At 44.2% G+C, this 19,485-nt stretch overlaps 1 protein-coding gene across 3 annotated transcripts; it reads right to left on the bottom strand.

The window, feature by feature from the left end:
* Positions 1-3,322: 3,322 nt before the first annotated feature.
* Positions 3,323-19,485, bottom strand: NPY2R (neuropeptide Y receptor Y2). Of its 3 annotated transcripts, none has more exons than XM_015410068.1 (4): positions 19,441-19,485; positions 18,791-18,890; positions 16,938-17,063; positions 3,323-5,292 (listed from the first exon to the last, which is right to left on the bottom strand). In XM_015410068.1, exon 4 carries the CDS (start codon positions 5,249-5,251, stop codon positions 4,091-4,093), a length of 1,161 nt encoding a protein of 386 aa, XP_015265554.1. In that variant the 5' UTR covers positions 5,252-5,292; positions 16,938-17,063; positions 18,791-18,890; positions 19,441-19,485; the 3' UTR covers positions 3,323-4,090. The 3 variants fall into 3 exon arrangements, with proteins under 3 accessions (XP_015265554.1, XP_015265555.1, XP_015265556.1); XM_015410069.1 differs by lacking the exon at positions 19,441-19,485 and adding an exon at positions 18,416-18,491 and having other exon boundaries at positions 18,791-18,953; XM_015410070.1 differs by lacking the exons at positions 18,791-18,890; positions 19,441-19,485 and adding an exon at positions 18,611-18,654.

The raw sequence follows: 19,485 nt of genomic DNA, 5'->3' as shown, positions 1-19,485 counted from the left end.
TCTGGAAATGAACACCCAGGCAAAACCCGGGTCAGAGTTCCGTAATGCGGAAATGTGCACATAGAATCGGGCCAATTAGACCCAGGGGGAAAGGGGGGCAAAGCATTAGTTCGGAATCGGCCTAAGAGACAATTCTCCAGGGCTCCTTGTACCTGGGGTGCTGGTGCAAGGAACCCTGGGACATGTAGTTTCCAGGGCACCGGACAGCCATCATATGGACTCAGGCACCACAGATCAATACACTTCCCAGTCTCCCTGGCATGTGGGATGCTCCCATTGCAGCACTCTAGAAGTGCTGGGAATCAGTCAATCCTAAAAGAAATCAACCCTGACTGTTCCCTGGAAGGCCAGATAATGAAACTGAAGCTCAAATACTTTGGCCACCAAATGAGAAGGGAGCACTCACTGGAGAAGACCCTGATGCTGGGAAAGATTGAAGGTCAAAGAAGACGGGGACGGCAAAGGATGAGATGGTTAGACAGTGTCATCGATGCAACGAACATGAAATTGAGCCAACTTCAGAGGACGGCGGAAGACAGGAGGGCCTGGCGGGATCTAGTCCATGGGGTCGCGAAGAGTCGGACTCGACTGTGCAACTGAACAACACTCTGAAGTGATGGAGGGAGGGTGGGAATAAAAGAAGTTCTCACAGAGGCCTCCATCAAACTTCACAGTTGCCAGGGTGTAGGCTGGAGAAGAAGGGGGTGGCTGTAGTATTGGGGTGATGGTGCCTGCGAGCCTTGCACAAACAGCCTACAAGCATTTTTTATTTAGGGCACACTTATTAAAGTTTTCCATTACAAGCCTTCTTTTTCAAATTGCAACACCATCACTGCAAAAGAAACTGGTCTCAGGATATAATAGAAAATTGAATATCATACAATGCCTGGAGAAATTAGTTTTTTGCACTAGGGTATCCCCTAACCCATACGACTATCAAGCAGTTGCTTGCAAAGATTGATACTGACAGTACCATCTGCCAGGCTAGATGTGTTTGCTCTGCTCTCCATATGGGAATCCCACCGCTCTTTACTTTCCCAACATTCTGGTTTAACCTTACAAGATACAGGCAAGCAATTATGCTTGCAAGACTAAAGGCACTACTATCCGAGTTCTCTGAAGGCCACATATTAGGTATATTGTTTTCAGATAGATATTGCAGTTGTGGTCTAGGGATCTTATGTTCTATTTAAATGTCAGTGGTATAAAGAGGCTAGAGAGGAATGGAGCAAACCACTTATGTGCCAGTGAATGAGCTTCCTCTAGATATTTCAGTAGCTTAATTTTTAATGGATTCTAGGCCAGCAAATATTATTTTGTCAGCTAAATTCCTTGTTCAGGCCATGAAACTATGAGCAGCCTGTGATAAGTCATCTCCTCTAATATGGTATAGCCTGCCTTCTCTGGCTTGAACTCTTTCTTTTTTCCTCTTATTCCTGAGATTGATTGATACTACCCAAGACTTGTAGGTGAAGGAAGGAAGGAAGGAAGGAAGGAAGGAAGGAAGGAAGGAAGGAAGGAAGGAGGGAGGGAGGGAGGGAGGGAGGGGGGGTCACTACGTGCTAGGACTCAGATCAGTCTTCAGATCTCTTTGCAGTGTCAGGGATCAGCTATAGCACCCATGAAGCAAGCATGAAGAGAATGCCTCGGAACACAAGAGTTGCACAAATGCAGCAGCCATTGCCCCGCCTCATACCTGCAATTAAGATGAACTGCTTCTCTGCCCCCAGGCCAGGGCATGTCTCCCAAGACCTCTGAGCCCCGGAATTTGACATCTTAGAAAAGAACTGTGGAAAGAAATCATGTGACTGCTTCACAGAATTCCACACACAGCCTATGTACCACTTCCCGACATTTTGGTGCACTTACCTGGTATATGACTAGAATAAAAGGTACTGCTACTAGATGCCGCAACTGCAGTTTCATGTCTTTAAACACTGGCCCACCAATCATCTCCCAGGAGTCCTGTTTCTGTGGCAATCCACCGCCAGGCTTATTTGGCATTGGGATCCAGTCAGGGGGACAGGTCACAGGGAGGGTAACCGTTGAGAAAAGGTTTCCCCATCCTTCACCCTTTTGCTTTTTTAAAGTGGATGGGACTGCCTCTAGTCTGGGCTGGGGACAAAAAAACTGGCAGTGAATCTTTGGTTTGATAACTTTAATTATTCTGAAGGGAGGGGTGTCAAGCAGAAGACACTGAAGAACTGTGCATTGACATTTACAGCTGTGCATTTACTAGAGAGCTAAATCTGATACCTGAGCAAAAGGAACATCATCACTGTTAGCAACACACATGCCTGTGTATTTTGCGAGGGTATGAAAACAGAGCCTCTGTCTAGTTTACATTCCATTCAGAGGGAGGGCAACGATGGGCATCAACCCAAGGCAAGATGTGCAACAGAAAAGCACAAACTACAAAAAAAGCATATTACAACTGAGCAGCAGCATTTCCATAGGATCCAATCCCGTACCATTTTCTGACTGAGCAGTAAAGCAGGGATGCTTTCAAGCCTGACGAGTCAATGAAACTAGCAATTCCACCTGCAGCTCATTTAAGATGAAGCTGAGTCAATATTGTGCCACTGGAAATAAAACCGGCTGAATTCCAAACACTCAAGTATGGATCAGGCTGTAAGACACACCTGAAAGTTCAAAAAATAAAAAACCCATTTCCCCACTGCAAGGAGCCTTGCTTTGTGGCTCAACGTATAACCACTTGTTGAATTTCCATTCAGTTTTGCTCTTGGCTTTTCCCTCACTAATCTGGGAGCCTTCTCCACATGGAACTGTAGATCAAGCTCTTGATTCTTCTGAAAGAGGTGAGGCATTGGCCCCACCACACCCCAGGAACTGCCCACTACAATTAAGATGCCATTCTAGGGGAAAGGGGGTGAGAAACACAGTAAGACTGAGAAATAGCTAGGCTCTTGGATTGTGAAGGAAGCAGGTTTGGCTTCTGCTAAAAGGAATCAGCAGGAGAATAAGCAAGATACTCAGGGGGAATGGCGCACAATCATGTAAAGGTGTGTGTGTGGGGGACTATTCTTGGTCATGAAGGAGGAAGTGAGTTGGTGGTCAGAAAGAGGCTTCTGTCCAGTCTCAGAGTGGGAAGCAGTGTTCCCTCTAAGCTGAGTTAGTGTGAGCTAGCTCACAGATTTTTAGCGTCTGGCTCACACATTCTTGTCTTCGCTCAGGAAGGATGGCTCCAGAGCAAACTAGTTTCCGCAGTAGCCAAATCGCTCGCTCACAACTTTAATGCCAGTAGCTCACCAAGTAGGATTTTTGCTCACAAGACTCCACAGCTTAGAGGGAACATTGGTGGGAAGTATGAGCTTTTGTGCAGAATTCTCCCAGTTTTCTCCTTCCAGAAAGGAAGCCTTAAATGAAACTGGGAGATGTGATGCAAACAAAACCATCGCCTGTTCTGCTATGAGGAGCAGGTGCACAAAACAGGCCGGCCTGGAAACCACCTTAATTAGACAGCCTTCAAGTGTGGCACAAATAGCAGTCCAAGCTCTAACTCTGAAGTTTGCCCTCCAGTATTTTACCATGAATAGCTTGTGAGTCTGACCTTAACTGTAGCTTCTGGAGGAAGTCTGCCTTTGTTTAAATTGGGGGGGGGGAGAGAAATAAAGTGTCCAGCCTTTGGGGATGCCCTCTTCTTGGAGTGAGGGGTGAGGAAAGATATGGTGCTTGAGTTTCAACAGCAATTCCTATCATTGCCACCAGAGGGCACTTTGATACCTGACTGTACTATGCCCCAGCATCCAGTATTCATTAGAAGAATGCCTGCGTCCCTCCCTTCGCTCCACCTGTTTTGTTTGTTTTTTTAAATGGTAAACCCTTGCTTCTCTGATTCATTAAGTTCTGTACCAAAGGATGACAGTCTTCTAATGCTGACTGTAGGTAATCATAAACCAAATCTCTTAATATTTCTTTGAAACATATATATAATGACAATTGGCCACTTCTTTTGGAAATATGGAGAGATAATTTCTCAGCTCTTCCTCCAGCTTGTAAGTTTATGATCTACATACATCAACAACACATCTCCCTCCACTTATGCAGCCCCCCTCTTTGTTCAGCTTTCTTAGACATTAGTAGGCTCTGAGAATGGGGACCCATTGAAATGCTTCTCTTTCACTTCCAGATTTTTCTTGGCTTTAAGTGCGGGTGATACTTCGGGGTGGATAGAATCCAGACGCTGTTCACACTGGAAAGTTGTCAGGAAAACTGTTCTGTAGTTGGTGTTCATCCAGCCATAGAGGATGGGATTGGCAAAAGTTGAGCACATTGCGATGACATGAAAGAGCGTATAGATCAGTTTGTACTCAGCAAGATCCAACACTTTACTGTAAATGTCGCTGACAAGCTGAAAGATGTGAAAAGGCAACCAGCAGAGCGCAAACACCAGCACCACGCAGACTAGCATTTTGGTGGTCTTATGACGCCTCTGATGGTAGTGGTCATTCCCTGACCCGGGACTGACATGATTCTTTAGCTTACTCCAAATACGGATGTAGGCATAGCTGATGATCGCCAGAGGCAAGACGTATTGGATCAGGAGCATCGAGACACTGTAGATGGTGCCATAATTCACTTTCCCTTCCCTCTGCCAGCTTTCTGCACAGACCACCATCTTGACATCCTGGCTGATGTCAATGGAGAAATACTCCCGGAAGATGGCCAAGGGACTCGCCAACAGGGCACTGCCAGCCCAGACCACCCCAATGATGAGGAAGCTGATCCGCTTAGAGATTTTGCTCTCCAAGTGATACACAATGCACCGGTGCCGATCCAGGGCTATCACAGTCAAAGTAACAATAGAGACCTGCACGGCAAGACCTTGAGCGTAAGGCACTAGGTAACACAGGACCGGACCAAGCTTCCACTCTCCCTGCAAGGTATAAATTAAGGTAAAAGGCAGACAGAGTGTGTTCACCAGCAGATCAGCCACGGCCAAGTTGGCAATGAAGAAGTTAGTCACAGTGCGCATACTCTTGAACTTGATCACTACATGAATCACCAGCGTGTTGCCCAACAACCCTAGCAAGATAATAGTGCTGTAGGCACAGATGAGGATGATCTGCACCTCCACCATCTTGGTGCTGTCCTTCAGCCCTCGTTCAGAGTCAGCAGGGAGATCACTGTAGGGGACGGTGAAGCCCAGCAAGTTCATTCTGGCATACAGCTCCATGGCAGAGAGGCTTGTCTGGTTCCCTTCAGTCTTTGCTCGTCCCATTGGCCCCATGTTCTCTGTAGCTCAGTTCAGAACATGTGGTAAAGATTTACCTGCAAGGAATACCAAGAAATACATATGTGTGTATATTAAAGTGACATAAATGTGAAGCATTGGGTAGAAGGGCTAGACAGAAATAGAGGGGGGCAATGAATTAGTCTAGGGCAGTTGTTAAGAAACTGAGACTTGGGTGGGGAAGTCCTGGATTCAAATGTCACCTTAGTCATGAAGGCAGCCAATATCTCTCAGTTCCTCATCTGCAATATGGCCAATAAAAACATTGGCCTTCCAGAGTGATGGCTGCGCAGAGTATTTAGCACTTTGGGAAATTACACAAATAATCTGATAAAGGGAGCTTTGACGCTTGAAAACACCCCAAAAATCTTGCTGGTCCCTTAGGTTTCTCACCAAATTGGTTTCTCACCAAATAATGTTGTTGGTTATGGATAGGACTTTTTAAAAATTCAATATGCTTGGTTAAAAAAAAGGTTCAACTGTCAAGAAAAACAAAATTGTACAGAAAAATATTAACCAAAATGCAAATAGGGCACTAGCATAATCAGCTGCATTCCTTCCAATGTATGTTTATATTTTATTTAAACATTGTACGCTGCTTCACAGTATAAATAAGCTGTAAAGGTATTTACAGTAAAAGTGCAATTTAAAATCAAAATACCCAAAATCATAAGCAATTCAAAACACCAGAAGTTAAAAATATAAAAGCAAGGATTCATAGAGCTATTCAATTCATAATCTATACCAACACAGATCAAAAGTACATCAGCATAATATATGCGCCAAAACCTCAGCTAGCCACATTACCATACTTCTGCTTTTCTGAAACCAAAATAGGATGGAGTCAAACATGCTTCAAAAATCAGTGTCTTGCTGCTGCTGAGAAGGTCCTGTTACACCTGACCACCCATCAGACTTCCCATGGTGATGGAACATGGAACAGGGCCTCTTCCAATCACCAAAGTTTACATATAGCCATTTCTATTTCTCTATTCCTGTTAATCCAGATCTGAATCACAGCTGATTCTCAGGCAAATAAAGAAGTGACTAAATGTTGGTACAAATGCAAGAGAGGAAATGGTTGACTAAAGGCATTCTGGTGTAGCCTAGTCAAGTCCTTCACAATTTCTACCAAGCCAGTCCAGAAGCATATTATTTCTAGCCAATGCATCAATACATGCCCACGGACAAGAGATGCCCAGAATTCTGGGGGAAACACCCATAAGAATTCCGAAGAGTTATGTCATCTGAAGAAATGAAACAGAAGTTGAAGAAAAGACATAATGTTTGCATGAGGGGATGAATCATTTTGCCAGATTTCAGTGTATAGAGACTGTTGGGCAATATACCAATCTTTCAAGTAAATTAAATTAAAATTCACAGAGGAACCATTAGGAATGGCAGGGCACTCAGAATTTTCAGTAGGAAAATTATAAATTCTTCTTCAGGCAGGTTCCCTGGAAAGATTTTAAAAAATCTAAATAAAGTTGTAGATTAACATGCAGTCTAATAATTAGAAAAATCCTTCCTTCCGACAAATTACAAATCTGTTGGAGCAAGTAATGTCATGGACATGTGATATATGTGTTCAGTGAGACAAGCTATTCAAGATACTTATGTATCACTAGGCCACATTAAGAGAGGCTATCAAAGATTGATTACTGTGCACATATCACTGCTCAGATGACTACTGACTGTTGTATGTTTACAATTAAATGTGGATGAAAAATGCTGGTTTTTAAGGTCAATGTATTCCTACAGCTGCAGAATATTTGGAGAATTTCCCCCTTAAATTAAAATTCACAGGAAACTTCTGAAGACTAGAGAAACCAAATCATTTCAGCTCTGGCTGAAACCATGTGGAAATATTTTTGAGCCGCTCAAGCCAATCCAGTTCCACGTCATCACCACAATTCCACAACTGCACAAGGCAATGTTCCCTGGGGAAAATCCATCTGAATCCATCCTTGAATTTCTACAAATAACTTCATTTATTCCATAGGCCTGTTGGGAAATGGACTAATTTATGGTTTTATATCTGCTACACACGCAACAAATGGACTGTGCACACATCTGTATACCATGAGCCAAAGAAAGCTGTTTGCATCACCTACTGTGAGAGACTTCACATAGGGAACGCTTGCCTGCATTTCATGTTAATGTAGCTTGCACACATTCAGCAGGGCATTGTGGGAAGAAGGAGCACATGTTAGCCATTGTGAGCAGAACAACAACCAAGAAGGAGGAATTCCCCCATTACTGAAAAGATGAGATGTCATGCAGGACACGGACCTGATCTGCATCTGTATTGCAAGTTTCCTGTTTATGCCTGGGAAAGCCAAGATTCATCTGTACTTCATAGAAGATACAGGAAGCCGACATTTCACACCTGGCCAGATGGCATTCCATGAGATAGAGTGTAGAGTTTCAAATATCGCCCCACCCATAGAATACCTGCCCCTTTCTACATGCACCAATGGGGAACTGCTATGGGATGGACTTGTAAGTAGGTGGGATTGCAGTTTGGCAAGGTGCCACCCACCTGGAGATTCAACTATAAAACGTGAAGACCATGCGTTAAGGTTTTGCTAGCCACATTCTACCATCAACACAAAGACCATGCTTCAGGCTAGCCACCTCTCCTCTCATCAACTCCTTTATACTTGAATTCCTTTCTTGCTATGCAACAATCCTTTCTGTCTATTATGGATCTCTTTTGACTGCAGCCAAAGACATCCATACATACACACACACTTGACCGGCTGGTTCTGGAACAGTAAACTTCTAGACATTATTTTCTGTCCCTTTATTCTTCATTGCAACAGACAAGACTTCTGAAACAGGCAAGTATTAACCAATTTTCCTGCCTACCTCCAAGTAAATAAGAAACTATTTTATCTCTATTTCTGTAATTCTAAAGGAACCTTGAGTGTATGTGAAAAGTGAGACTGATTATTCTGTATGTGTGACTTTGATATTGCTTAGTAAAGAAATTATTTGTTTTGGAAAAACACCCGTGTGGTCTCCATTACTGGAACTCTGGGTTCAGACATGACCTTGGTATAGCTGGCCAGGACTCACATTAAAATTTAGTTAGTCTCTGCTGTAAATAAAGCAATTGGCGTAACAGGCCTGTCTGTACACACAATTTGCTATAAGTGAATTCCACAAGCCAGATAAAGTCAGAAATCTAGGCTCAGTTACTTTGTGGAATCTGATCCAGTTAATGTTTCATGTATTCACAGAGATCTATCCAATAGCCACACTTAGGTGGGGATTATTTCAGAAATGGCCCTTTGTTTAGACCAAAGCCCGAGAGTTAAGAGGGCAATTCAATTTGGATCGGGTTAACTGAATCCAATAACACGTCATGAATTTTAAGTCCACATAACTGCCTCTCTTGCATTCATCCCTTGTTAGCTTTTCCTGTCCCTTTCATTCTTTCTTCCCTTTGTTGTGTCCCCCATTTTGCAACTGGGATTGCAAGCTTAGCAGAAAGCTTTTGTGCTCTGTACATAGATTACATGGAAAACAAAAGTATTAATTAAAATAGATCCATAATATTCCCCTTGAAGTATTTATCAGCAAATGGAAATGCTGGCTCATGGAAATGCTCATCGGTACTTTACCTTATACAATTTATACAAGAGCTTTCTTTACACTTTCCCAGTTCGTTTGCTCATTCATTCACACAGTCAAAATTCTCCCTGATAAAGCATAACTACTTAGAACATCCATTTGGTATAAATGTTGAGCCATGTTTGTATTGATATCTGTTAAGCACAGCTATAAATGTCAATGAAGGAGTTTATGTTTAGATCAATGGCACAAAACTTAACGAGTTCTTTCAGTCTGTCATGGATTAGACATCATGTTCAATAGGCTATCTATAAAGCACAGATAATAACTGAATTTTTGGTTCCTAATGATGGTCATTATATCAGCTGGCTTGATGAATTTCACTTTCCAGACTTTCAACTGCAGCTAGACATATTCCTCAGATATCCTTCACTTTGAGGGGCATCTCTCTGGTTTTATCTGACAATACTGGCAATTCCTAATTGGTATGTGAAACATTTCCCTTCTCAACTAGATCAAACTTCCTTTCCCTCAACAGACCATTCCTGATTCTAGAAATGTGAGTGACATCCTAGCCATTGTGATGGCACCTGGTTTTGGGCCACTGTGTGACACAGAGCATTGGACTCGGTGGGCCACTGGCCTGATCTAACATGGCTTCTTATGTTCAATTTTAGAACTTTTAGAAGTCAACAAAAGAGGATCACGGCTCTGCTTCAACACCTCCTACTCCTTTAAACTGACCAGTGGAAACAAACAGATGATGATCTGACAAATGGTTACATATATTAACACCCAAGAAACCTGAAACATTATTATAATCTAATGGAACTAATATGTGGAGGGTTTTTTTTTCCTTTAAAGGTCAGAACAAGGAACCAACCTCTTCCAACAGTAGAAATGGTACTTTATGATAAACATTAAAAGAGTATAAATCATGTTTAATGCCATGGAATGTTTCTGTAATACACTTACTTTGAAATTACATCAAGAAACCATTTAAAAATAACCAGAGGTGGTGTTCCTTTGGCTCTGCAATGCACTGAAAATGGTGTGCGGGGGAGGAAAAAACACCTTTTCTGTTTGGACATTTGGAATGGCAAAGGAGAAAGTACAACCAGATCCTTCTTCATGTGTTTATAAGAATTAATACATCTTAAATCACACGTCTGCCTTTTTCCATTAATAAAGGCAGTAATAGAGTGGACTATCTAAGAAAAGGTGAAACGTTATTTCTAATTAAACATTTTGTTGAAATGCTCCAGTTTAACTATCTAAAATCCAGAATGCAGGGTTGAGAGAATGTCCTGAAAGAAGGCTGTGAAGGAGGCCACACCACACTCCTTGCTCACCACTGGGCAAGCAGGATATGAGCTGGACCCGCTGGTACTTGAGCATGTCTAGTTAAGACAGTGGAAACAGAACAAGAGGTATTTTAAAATGCAGTCTGGTATACCAAAAGGGGGGATTGTTAATAATACCTTCAGTTTTCACTTCTGGCAACTTACTCAGAGCGTCAAAGAGCTGAAACAGCTAAGCGCTAACTGCACAGCAGCCAAAAACTTAACATAGAACGTCTGAACATGTTACCAGACATCCACAAAAGCAGAGAAGAGAAGAAGTGCAGTTTCCCCATGGAAACCTGGGATTGCCATTAGTTACTGAATACAAACGGACATCTCTCTGCAGTTAAAACTGCTACAGTTTTTAAACCACTATCACAGGATTATCTACCATTGGTTTCCAACCACAGTTTGTTGATGCTATAAACTGTGGTAAACTGTAAGCGGAACAGTGAGCATCTATGGGCAGACTGAAATGAAGTCTCATAGGTTGGTGTCCAAATAACCCCACAACCACATACCTGGCTGTAGTCAGAGGTTGCATGGTGACGTTGACATCGTCACGGCTTTGCCACCCTCCTGTTTCTGTAAGGGAGCCAAAGACACTGGCAAGCTTTACCACATGGCTTGCCGCTGCAGCCAACAGGTTGATGGCACCCTCTGTGTGGAGTTAGATTAGAAGTAACCACTGTGCGCCACCATGTTCCCTGGATCCACCGTTTGTGTCAGATGAACATCTCCTCCAAACAGTTTCTCTGAATGCAAATCTTGGTCATCGCTTTCTGACCACTCTCTACAGCTTTTTTTTTTCTTCAAATTATTTCACAGAACATTATTTGCAATTTAAGAGGAAAACATGTTCTGATAAGATAACAAGAAGCTGACTTTATGAACCACTAGGGGTTTGTTATACCTATATTCTACCCCTATGTGGGGCTCCCAGCAAGGTGCCATCCAAGGGAGGGTCTGGGTCCTCACCTTCTTTGCTTCAGCAATTCTGCAGGGCCAGATGCTCCAGGGCCATTTTCTAGGCCATGTGTAACGGTTTTGATGAGTGCCTTCTCATTCTGCTGGTGGTGTGAGAATGGGGGGAGGCATTCATTTCCAGGAAAGCAACCCATGCAGCACCATAGGCAAGTTCTGAATGGAGTCACTGTGATTCCACCAGATCAATAAACCAAAGATACCTCCCCCTCCCAAGGTAAATCAATAGTCATGGAGCTCTGCTACGCTTACTGTGAAAAGCATAAATATTTTAGCTTGAAAATCTATAATACCATTCAGACAGAACTGCCAAGCATTTCTGCAGCTTGTGGAACACATGCACACATTCCAAAGGATTGTTCAGATATTCTTTATACACACACTTGTGCATTGATTAGCCTGCTTTCGAACAGGCACCGCACACCAAGACACTGTCTCTCTCCCCCTACCTTCCCCCACACCAAAGCCCTACCAAATGTTGATAAAGGCATTCTAATAATGTTGCCCCTGTTTCATTAATAAGGATAACTGTTTGCATTTAGGTTCTCTTCATGACATATTGCTTTCTCTAATGATTACATCTCTTTTTTGTCATATTTGTGCCACATAATTGTGAGTCATACTGATTTCACTTAGATAAGCATATTTTCCTCATTTCTTTTTCTTAAAAGCCAAATGAGGCTCCAGAGGCTGCAGGTTTTGGGGGAGAATCAGCAGGAAGAAGAAAGGCTGCTCAGCCTTTCCTCCATTTTCCCTGCTGAAAATACCCCTCTCCCTGGAGCTAATTTCTCCTCCTTGGGAGAAAAAGAAACAGGGTCTTCATATGTTGCCCTTTTGGGGAGAAAAGGCCCCGGGGGTGACTTTAAGGAGACAAATGACAAGAAGAGAAAGGGTTAAGAATCTTACCCTAACCCACCCACATTATACATCCACTCCTGATTTTCAGCTTTCGGGTGGTTTAATTTAAAAAAAAACAAAAACCCTTTGACGACGGATGCACACACCTCCACAGAAATGTCTTATTTGTAAAGACAGGTGATACTTTATTATTTCTGAAGGTAGGTGATACTTTATTACTGAGCTGGACTAAGGATGAAGGGGCACTTCCTTCTCCCAGAAATTATATGGAGAATTAAGCGGCCCCCAAGATTCCAAAAGGTGGCCATCCCGGCTTTAAGGTGTATCTATCAGAGCAGTGACACTTTTGCACCATTGAACATATTAAACTCGGAAACAGCTATCTGCTGATTAAAAAGAGGCCTGTAGTTAAAGGGAAATCACTCATCACACAACCAGTATGTAGGAGTGTGAGTACTTTGGGTTGGGGACGGTGTTTGTGGCTCTCCCACGGTTCATTACCAAGATCAACCTGGTAGGAAATAAAGCCAGGCTGGCTGAGGTGCCCTAGAACAGAGAGCTTCTCCTCGAACTTCTTCTGCGTGAGGGAGACTACCCAAGTGGAGAACAGCATTTCTGCCCCTCTCCCTCTCTGAAGTATAGGACCCATGCCCGTGTGTGTGTCCTTTTCCTGGAAGAGTCACAGTGTAAAATCCTAGAATGGAATAAGGCTGCTTGACATGGGTGGCCATTAGTAGGACCCCATTCTTCCCACTTTACAAGATGCCACGCTGTGCCTTGCCTTGTAAGAGCAGCATGGATTCACTTGGCACAAGCCTCTCTTGCCTCACTGCTGCTGACCGCACACACACACACACACACCTGCCTCTTCCCTGATCAAAAGCTGATGTGGCACAGTGGCTAAGAGAAAGGAGCCAGGAACTGGGAGTTCTGCAATTTACATATCTGGTGAAGTCAGCAGGCAAGTCACTCTCACTCATCTCTCAGCCCTCCCCCACCGATTTCCAAAAGGAAGACTGGCCTAACTCACAAGGCTGTTGGAAGGATTTCACTAATATCATGAGTGTAAAGCACTTTGAACACAGTAAGCATGTTATAAATGCCAAGAATTAATACAAAAAACAGGGACCTCTTCTGTAGGACCTTGATTCCTGGAGAGTGGAAATAGGGGTCTGGTTTAGATGGACCCTTAGTCTGATTCTGTAGCCATCCAACAGTTCTGTGTACAGAAGTAACAGCCTCAGTGGATTGTATATTGCAACACAGTATTTGTTACGGCAGGTTTAAAGCAGAAGTAATCCCCTCATGGATCACTGCCTTGTCGTGGCGAGGGGGCTTGCGCGGTTCGATGAAGCTGTGGGCTATGCCGTGAAGGGCCACCCAAGACGGACAGGCCACAGCAGAGAACTCAGACCAAGCGTGATCCACTGGAGAAGGAAATGGCAACCCACTCCAGTATCTTTGCCAAGAAAACCCCATGGACAGTAACAAAAGGCTAAAAGATATGACGCCAGAAGATGAGCCCCTCAGGTCGGAAGCAGTGTTCCCTCTAAGCTGAGTTAGCGTGAGCCAGCTCATAGGTTTTCAGCCTCCGGCTCACACCTTTTTGTCTCAGCTCGGGAAGGAGGGCTCCAGCGCAAACTAATGTATGCAGCAGCCAAATCACTCGCTCACAGCTTTAATGCCAGGAGCTCACCAAGTAGGATTTTTGCTCACAGGACTCCACAGCTTAGAGGGAGCACTGGTCGGAAGGTGTCCAATATGCTACTGAGGAAGAGCAGAGGGCAAGTACAAGTAACCCCAGAAAGAGTGAAGCGGCTGGGCCAAAGCCGAAAGGACGCTCAGTTGTGGATGTGTCTGATGGTGAAAGGAAAGTCCGATGCTGCAAAGAACAATATTGCATAGGAACCTGGAATGTAAGATCTATGAATCAAGGTAAGCTTGACGTGGTCAAAAATGAGATGGCAAGACTGAACATCGATATCTTAGGAATCAGTGAACTAAAGTGGACAGGAATGGGCGAATTTAACTCAGAAGACCATTATATCTACTACTGTGGCCAGGAATCTCGTAGAAAAAATGGTGTGGCCTTTATAGTCAACAAGAGAGTGCAAAAGGCAGTACTGGGATACAATCTCAAAAATGACAGAATGATTTCTGTCCGATTCCAAGGCAAACCATTCAACATCACAGTAATCCAAGTCTATGCCCCAACCACTGATGCAGAAGAGGCTGAAGTGGACCGGTTCTATGAAGACCTACAACACCTCCTAGAACTAACACCAAAAAATGATGTCCTCATCATCATAGGGGACTGGAATGCTAAAGTAGGAAGTCAAAAGGTAACTGGAATAACAGACAAGTTTGGCCTTGGAAAGCAAAATGAAGCAGGGCAAAGGTTAACAGAGTTTTGTCAAGAGAACACACTGGTCATAGCGAACACCCTTTTCCAACAACCTAAGAGGCGACTCTACACATGGACATCACCAGATGGGCAACACCGAAATCAGATTGACTATATAATTTGCAGTCAAAGATGGAGAAGCTCTATCCAGTCAGTAAAAACAAGACCTGGAGCTGACTGTGGTTCAGATCATGAGCTACTCATTGCAAAATTCAGACTTAAACTGAAGAAAATTGGGAAAACCACGAGGCCATTCAGGTTTGACCTAGATCGCATCCCTGATGAATATACAGTAGAGGTGAAGAATAGATTCAAGGGTCTGGATTTGATAGATAGAGTGCCTGAAGAACTATGGACAGAGGTTCGTGACATTGTACAGGAAGCAGCAATCACCACCATCCCAAAGAAAAAGAAATGTAAGAAAGCAAAGTGGCTTTCTGATGAGGCTTTACAAATAGCAGAGGAAAGAAGGAAAGCGAAAGGCAAAGGCGAAAAGGAAAGATTTACCCAACTGAACGCAGATTTCCAGAGAACAGCAAGGAGAGATAAGGAGGCCTTCCTGAATGAACAGTGCAAAGTAATAGAAGAAAACAATAGAATGGGAAGGACTAGAGATCTCTTCAAGAAAATTGGAGAAATCAAGGGAGCGTTCCATGCAAAGCTGGCCATGATAAAGGACAAAAACGGTAGGGACCTAACAGAAGCAGAAGAGATTAGGAAAAGATGGCAAGAATACACAGAAGAACTATACAAGAAAGACCTCGATGTCCTTGACAACCACGACGGTATAATCACTGACCTCGAGCCAGACATCCTGGAATGTGAAGTTAAATGGGCCTTAGAAAGCATTGCTAACAACAAAGCTAGTGGAGGTGATGGTATTCCAGCTGAGCTATTCAAAGTCTTAGAAGATGATGCTGTTAAAGTGCTGCACTCCATTTGCCAGCAAATTTGGATAACGCAACAGTGGCCACAGGATTGGAAAAGGTCAGTATACATTCCAATCCCAAAGAAGGGCAATGCCAAGGAATGTTCAAACTATCGCACAATTGCACTCATATCACACGCTAGCAAGGTCATGCTCAAGATCCTACAAGCTAGGCTTCAACAGTACGTGGATAGAGAACTGCCAGAAGTACAAGCTGGGTTTCGAAGAGGTAGAGGAACTAGAGATCAAATTGCCAACATTCGCTGGATTATGGAGAAAGCAAGAGAGTACCAGAAAAATATCTACTTCTGCTTCATTGACTATGCTAAAGCTTTTGACTGTGTGGATCACAACAAACTATGGCAGGTCCTTAAAGAGATGGGAGTACCAGACCACCTCACATGTCTCTTGAGAAACCTGTATAAGGGCCAAGAAGCAACAGTCAGAACCGGATATGGAACAACTGATTGGTTTAGCATAGGAAAAGGAGTACGACAAGGATGTATATTGTCACCTTGCTTATTTAATATATATGCAGAGTACATCATGCGAAATGCTGGCCTGGATGAATCACAAGTGGGAATTAAGATTGCTGGGGAAAAGATCAACAACCTCAGATATACAGACGATACCACTCTAATGGCAGAAAGTGAAGAGGACCTTAAGAGCCTCTTGCTCAGGGTAAAAGAGGAGAGTGCAAAAGTGGGCTTCAAGCTCAACATCAAAAAAACTAAGATCATGGCATCCGGCCCCACCACTCCTTGGCAAATAGAAGGGGAAGTCGTGGAAGTAGTGACAGACTTCACGTTCCTGGGATCCCAGATCACCGCAGACTGTGACAGTAGCCATGAAATTAAAGGACGCCTGCTCCTTGGGAGGAAAGGGATGGCGAACCTAAACAGCATGATTAAAAGTAGAGACATCACCCTGCCAACAAAAGTCCGCATGGTCAAAGCAATGGTATTCCCAGTAGGGTCGCGAAGAGTCGGACTCGACTGTGCGACTGAACAACAACAACAACAGCAGCCTGGATCCCGCCAATGCTGACTACATGTCGTAGCACTGCATTCCTGTTATTCCGAAGGCAACAACTTAAAATGGATGAAAAATAAGGAAGGCTTGTCATTTTTCATAGGAACTCTTGGTTTCATGCATGTGCAGTTATGGAAATGTAATCAATTACTCGAGTGGTTAAGTGGCATTTCCTTAATAGAGTGAACGTCCTGCTGTTCTGAAGAGTGGATGGACCAAGCATCCAGGGCGTGGCCAACCCTCCGCACTCTGCACATGCTCCCAGCTTTAGTTTGCTCTGAGCCACCACCTCTTCCTGCCTTTTCCCACTGCAAGCAACAGTAACTGCAGTACCACCTTCAAGCTTGTCTGGCTAGAATAAAAAGGATACCTATATTGTCCTTCTCCCCATACTTTGGTTTAGTCCTTTCCCCCATACTTTCTTTTAGTACCAAACTAAGAACTCAGAAAGCTATAAGATGGATGTTCCTTTGGAATGTTTTCACAAGTGACTTGAAAAATAAGCTTTCATTGTCCGCTGGGACATCACCCACCACTCCAGCTGTTTTGCATTACCTTTGTTGAGGCTCTTCAAGCTGGAAAGATTACATCTCTGTACATGCTGGAAAAGTTGTGTCTCAATGTTGGCAACAATGGCGGAGGTCCAAGAATGCACTTTACATAGATGGTATCAGTTGACAGCTGAAACAAAAGCACAGAGTGGATGAAATGCAGCTACAAACCCACCTTTTGGCCTTTCTGAAGTAAAAGTACTCAGCTTCTGAGTATTCAGAAATGCACATTTGCCATTCACACATGCAACCACGTAGCATACAAGGTTTCGTGAACGACCCTTCCTGCCTGACCCAAACCATGTGGGCTCATTAAAGTAGGAGCCCATGTGATGTCATATCTAGTGTGCAACTGAGGACTCACAGGGCAATGAAAAGAGATGGCGGGGAATCTAACAGCAGCCACAGAAAGAGGAAGGGGTGACTCTGCTCCGGACTGCAGCACTGGGGAGGAAGGCTTACCACCCCCACCCCACTGTTTTACCAGTCTAAATTGCCCTCTGCAGTTGCTTTTTTGCCCCTGCGAGAAAGGAGGGATTCCAAATTAGGGAAACAATACAAGGGAAAGGATAAAGCCCCCTTCCTCCAGCACTATGCATCCAGACAACCCTGCCCCTCCACAGAGCTGCCCACATCCCCCCCCCCAAACTGCAGGAAATTGGATTATGGCTCCCTTCCTTTACATCCAGTTTGACATGGAGTGTAACACTCCAGGCCAGTCACAGACACACACACACACACACCCCTTGTAAGGTTGTTGGGAGGACAATTTGAGGGGATCCATGAATGCCACCCTGAGCCCAATGGCGGAGGGTGGGATTTAAAACGCAATAAATGATTGGTTCCAAAGGGCTACTCTTACAAGGCACTTTGCTGGAGACTAGAGCAGTCCCCTAAAACATGCTAATAATGCACAGCACTTGAATAATGCACACCACTCTAAATGATCCCCACATTCACCCCAAGAGCCACACAGAGGGAGTGGGGTTTTTTGGAGAACATGGAGGAGTTTGTTCAGCCAAACTTTGCCTTCTTTTCTGTTCCCCTCATTTCTTCTGGCTCTTCCTCCTCCTTTAGTGATCAGCTAAAATCCTTTCTTTGCCACCTTATGTTAAAATCTTTGTCCCTCTGCAGGGTTAGTCCCACCTGAGGAAGCATTTTTTTTGTCAGCACAGGGGTGGGTGGGGGAACAAACATACAGACAAGCAGAGAAGAAATTGCATTTGGTTAACAGATGCTGAAAAGTAGCAAGCTGGAGGAGGTCTGGTCGGGTACTTGCTAAGAATCCCATTTAGGACCTTCCATCTACCTCTTTCCTTACTCTGGAGTAGCTCTGCAGATTTCAGCAGAACTCCTGCTTGAAACATTTAGCAAGGTTTCTGCTAGGCATTTCAAACACTTCAAAATAAGTGACACACCCAAAGATTACACGCACACCATCACATCACATTTACTTCAAAGGCAAGCCTGTTGAATCCATACTTTCAAATAAGGAAATTTAAGACTGCCTCCTTATACATTCTTCAAAGGAAGGCAAGCTGCCAGTGAGGAAGATAAGCTGTTGAGAAAGGAAAGAGTTAACGCAGAAAGGCTACAGTTTTTATATGCAATACCATCCCATCCATTATTAACAAAACCAGTCCATTTCTAAAAGGCATTACATTCAGCTGAGATTACCTCGAGTTTAAGTATGTTTAATGCATGCAACGCTCCAGTCAAAAACAATCCGCGCGGTTTCCTTGCAAAGCTGTCCCATTATTAATTGAAACCCCTTTTAAAAGAGGCGGCAGGGAAAGCTGGAAGAGACTAAAGGTAAGCAAAGGCATGTAGCAGCAGACCTGCCCAAAGGCTACCTACAGTGGAGTGGAAGCTTGCGGAAGCTCTCCCAACCTGGTCAGTCCTGGAGTGGGAGACCTCCTGGGAGTTCCAGTGCTGCCTTGGATTCCATCAGGGTGGGCTATGAAGTCAGCAAATGAAAATGAAGGAGCTGCAGCCCATCAACTCTTTCTTCCATGCAGAGTACAACACACTTCCATATGACTCTCCCAGTCCCAGAGTCAATCGTCTTTTGACTGAGGCGCCCAGAGCACAAAATCGCCACCTTTATGCCCTCTCCATGAATCCCTTCTGCACGTGATGCTTAAGCTTCACCGACTAATTCCAGAGAACTAGAGGGAGATTGCCAATTGCCAGAAAGGAGGGCAAATCTGGTGTTGCTAAAGCCCACGGCAGTCGCGTCTGCCTCTAGTGTTCTCTGACACAAACTGGGCATAAAAATAGAGGTGGCGGAGTCTCGTGATGCTCAGGGGACCTACCTGGCTGGCACCTGCACGGATTGATCAGCCAGTGGGAAGGAGGTGGCCCCAAGCGTCCAAGTAGCAAAGGAAGGGAACATGCACACAAGGGGGTGGGGTGGGGGAAGTAGACCCCCCCCCCAAGGATTTGGGAAAAGAGATCTCGGGGCCCACCCCTGCCTCCCCAGTGGAACGGATTTCTCAGGCGCTTACCGATGTCTTTTGCCCTGCATCCCCTTAGCCGGGACCGGGGGGGGG

The sequence above is a fragment of the Gekko japonicus genome, unplaced genomic scaffold (genome assembly GCF_001447785.1).
Source record: "Gekko japonicus isolate JY-2015 unplaced genomic scaffold, Gekko_japonicus_V1.1 scaffold326, whole genome shotgun sequence".
Classification (NCBI taxonomy): domain Eukaryota; kingdom Metazoa; phylum Chordata; class Lepidosauria; order Squamata; family Gekkonidae; genus Gekko; species Gekko japonicus.
Note: the sequence above shows the minus strand (reverse complement) of the source record. Positions and strands in the feature narration are given on the sequence as shown.

What these genes read in the sequence shown, in the direction of transcription:
- NPY2R (XM_015410068.1), bottom strand. Translation starts at nt 5,251, where the DNA reads ATGGGGCCAATGGGACGAGCAAAGACTGAAGGGAACCAGACAAGCCTC.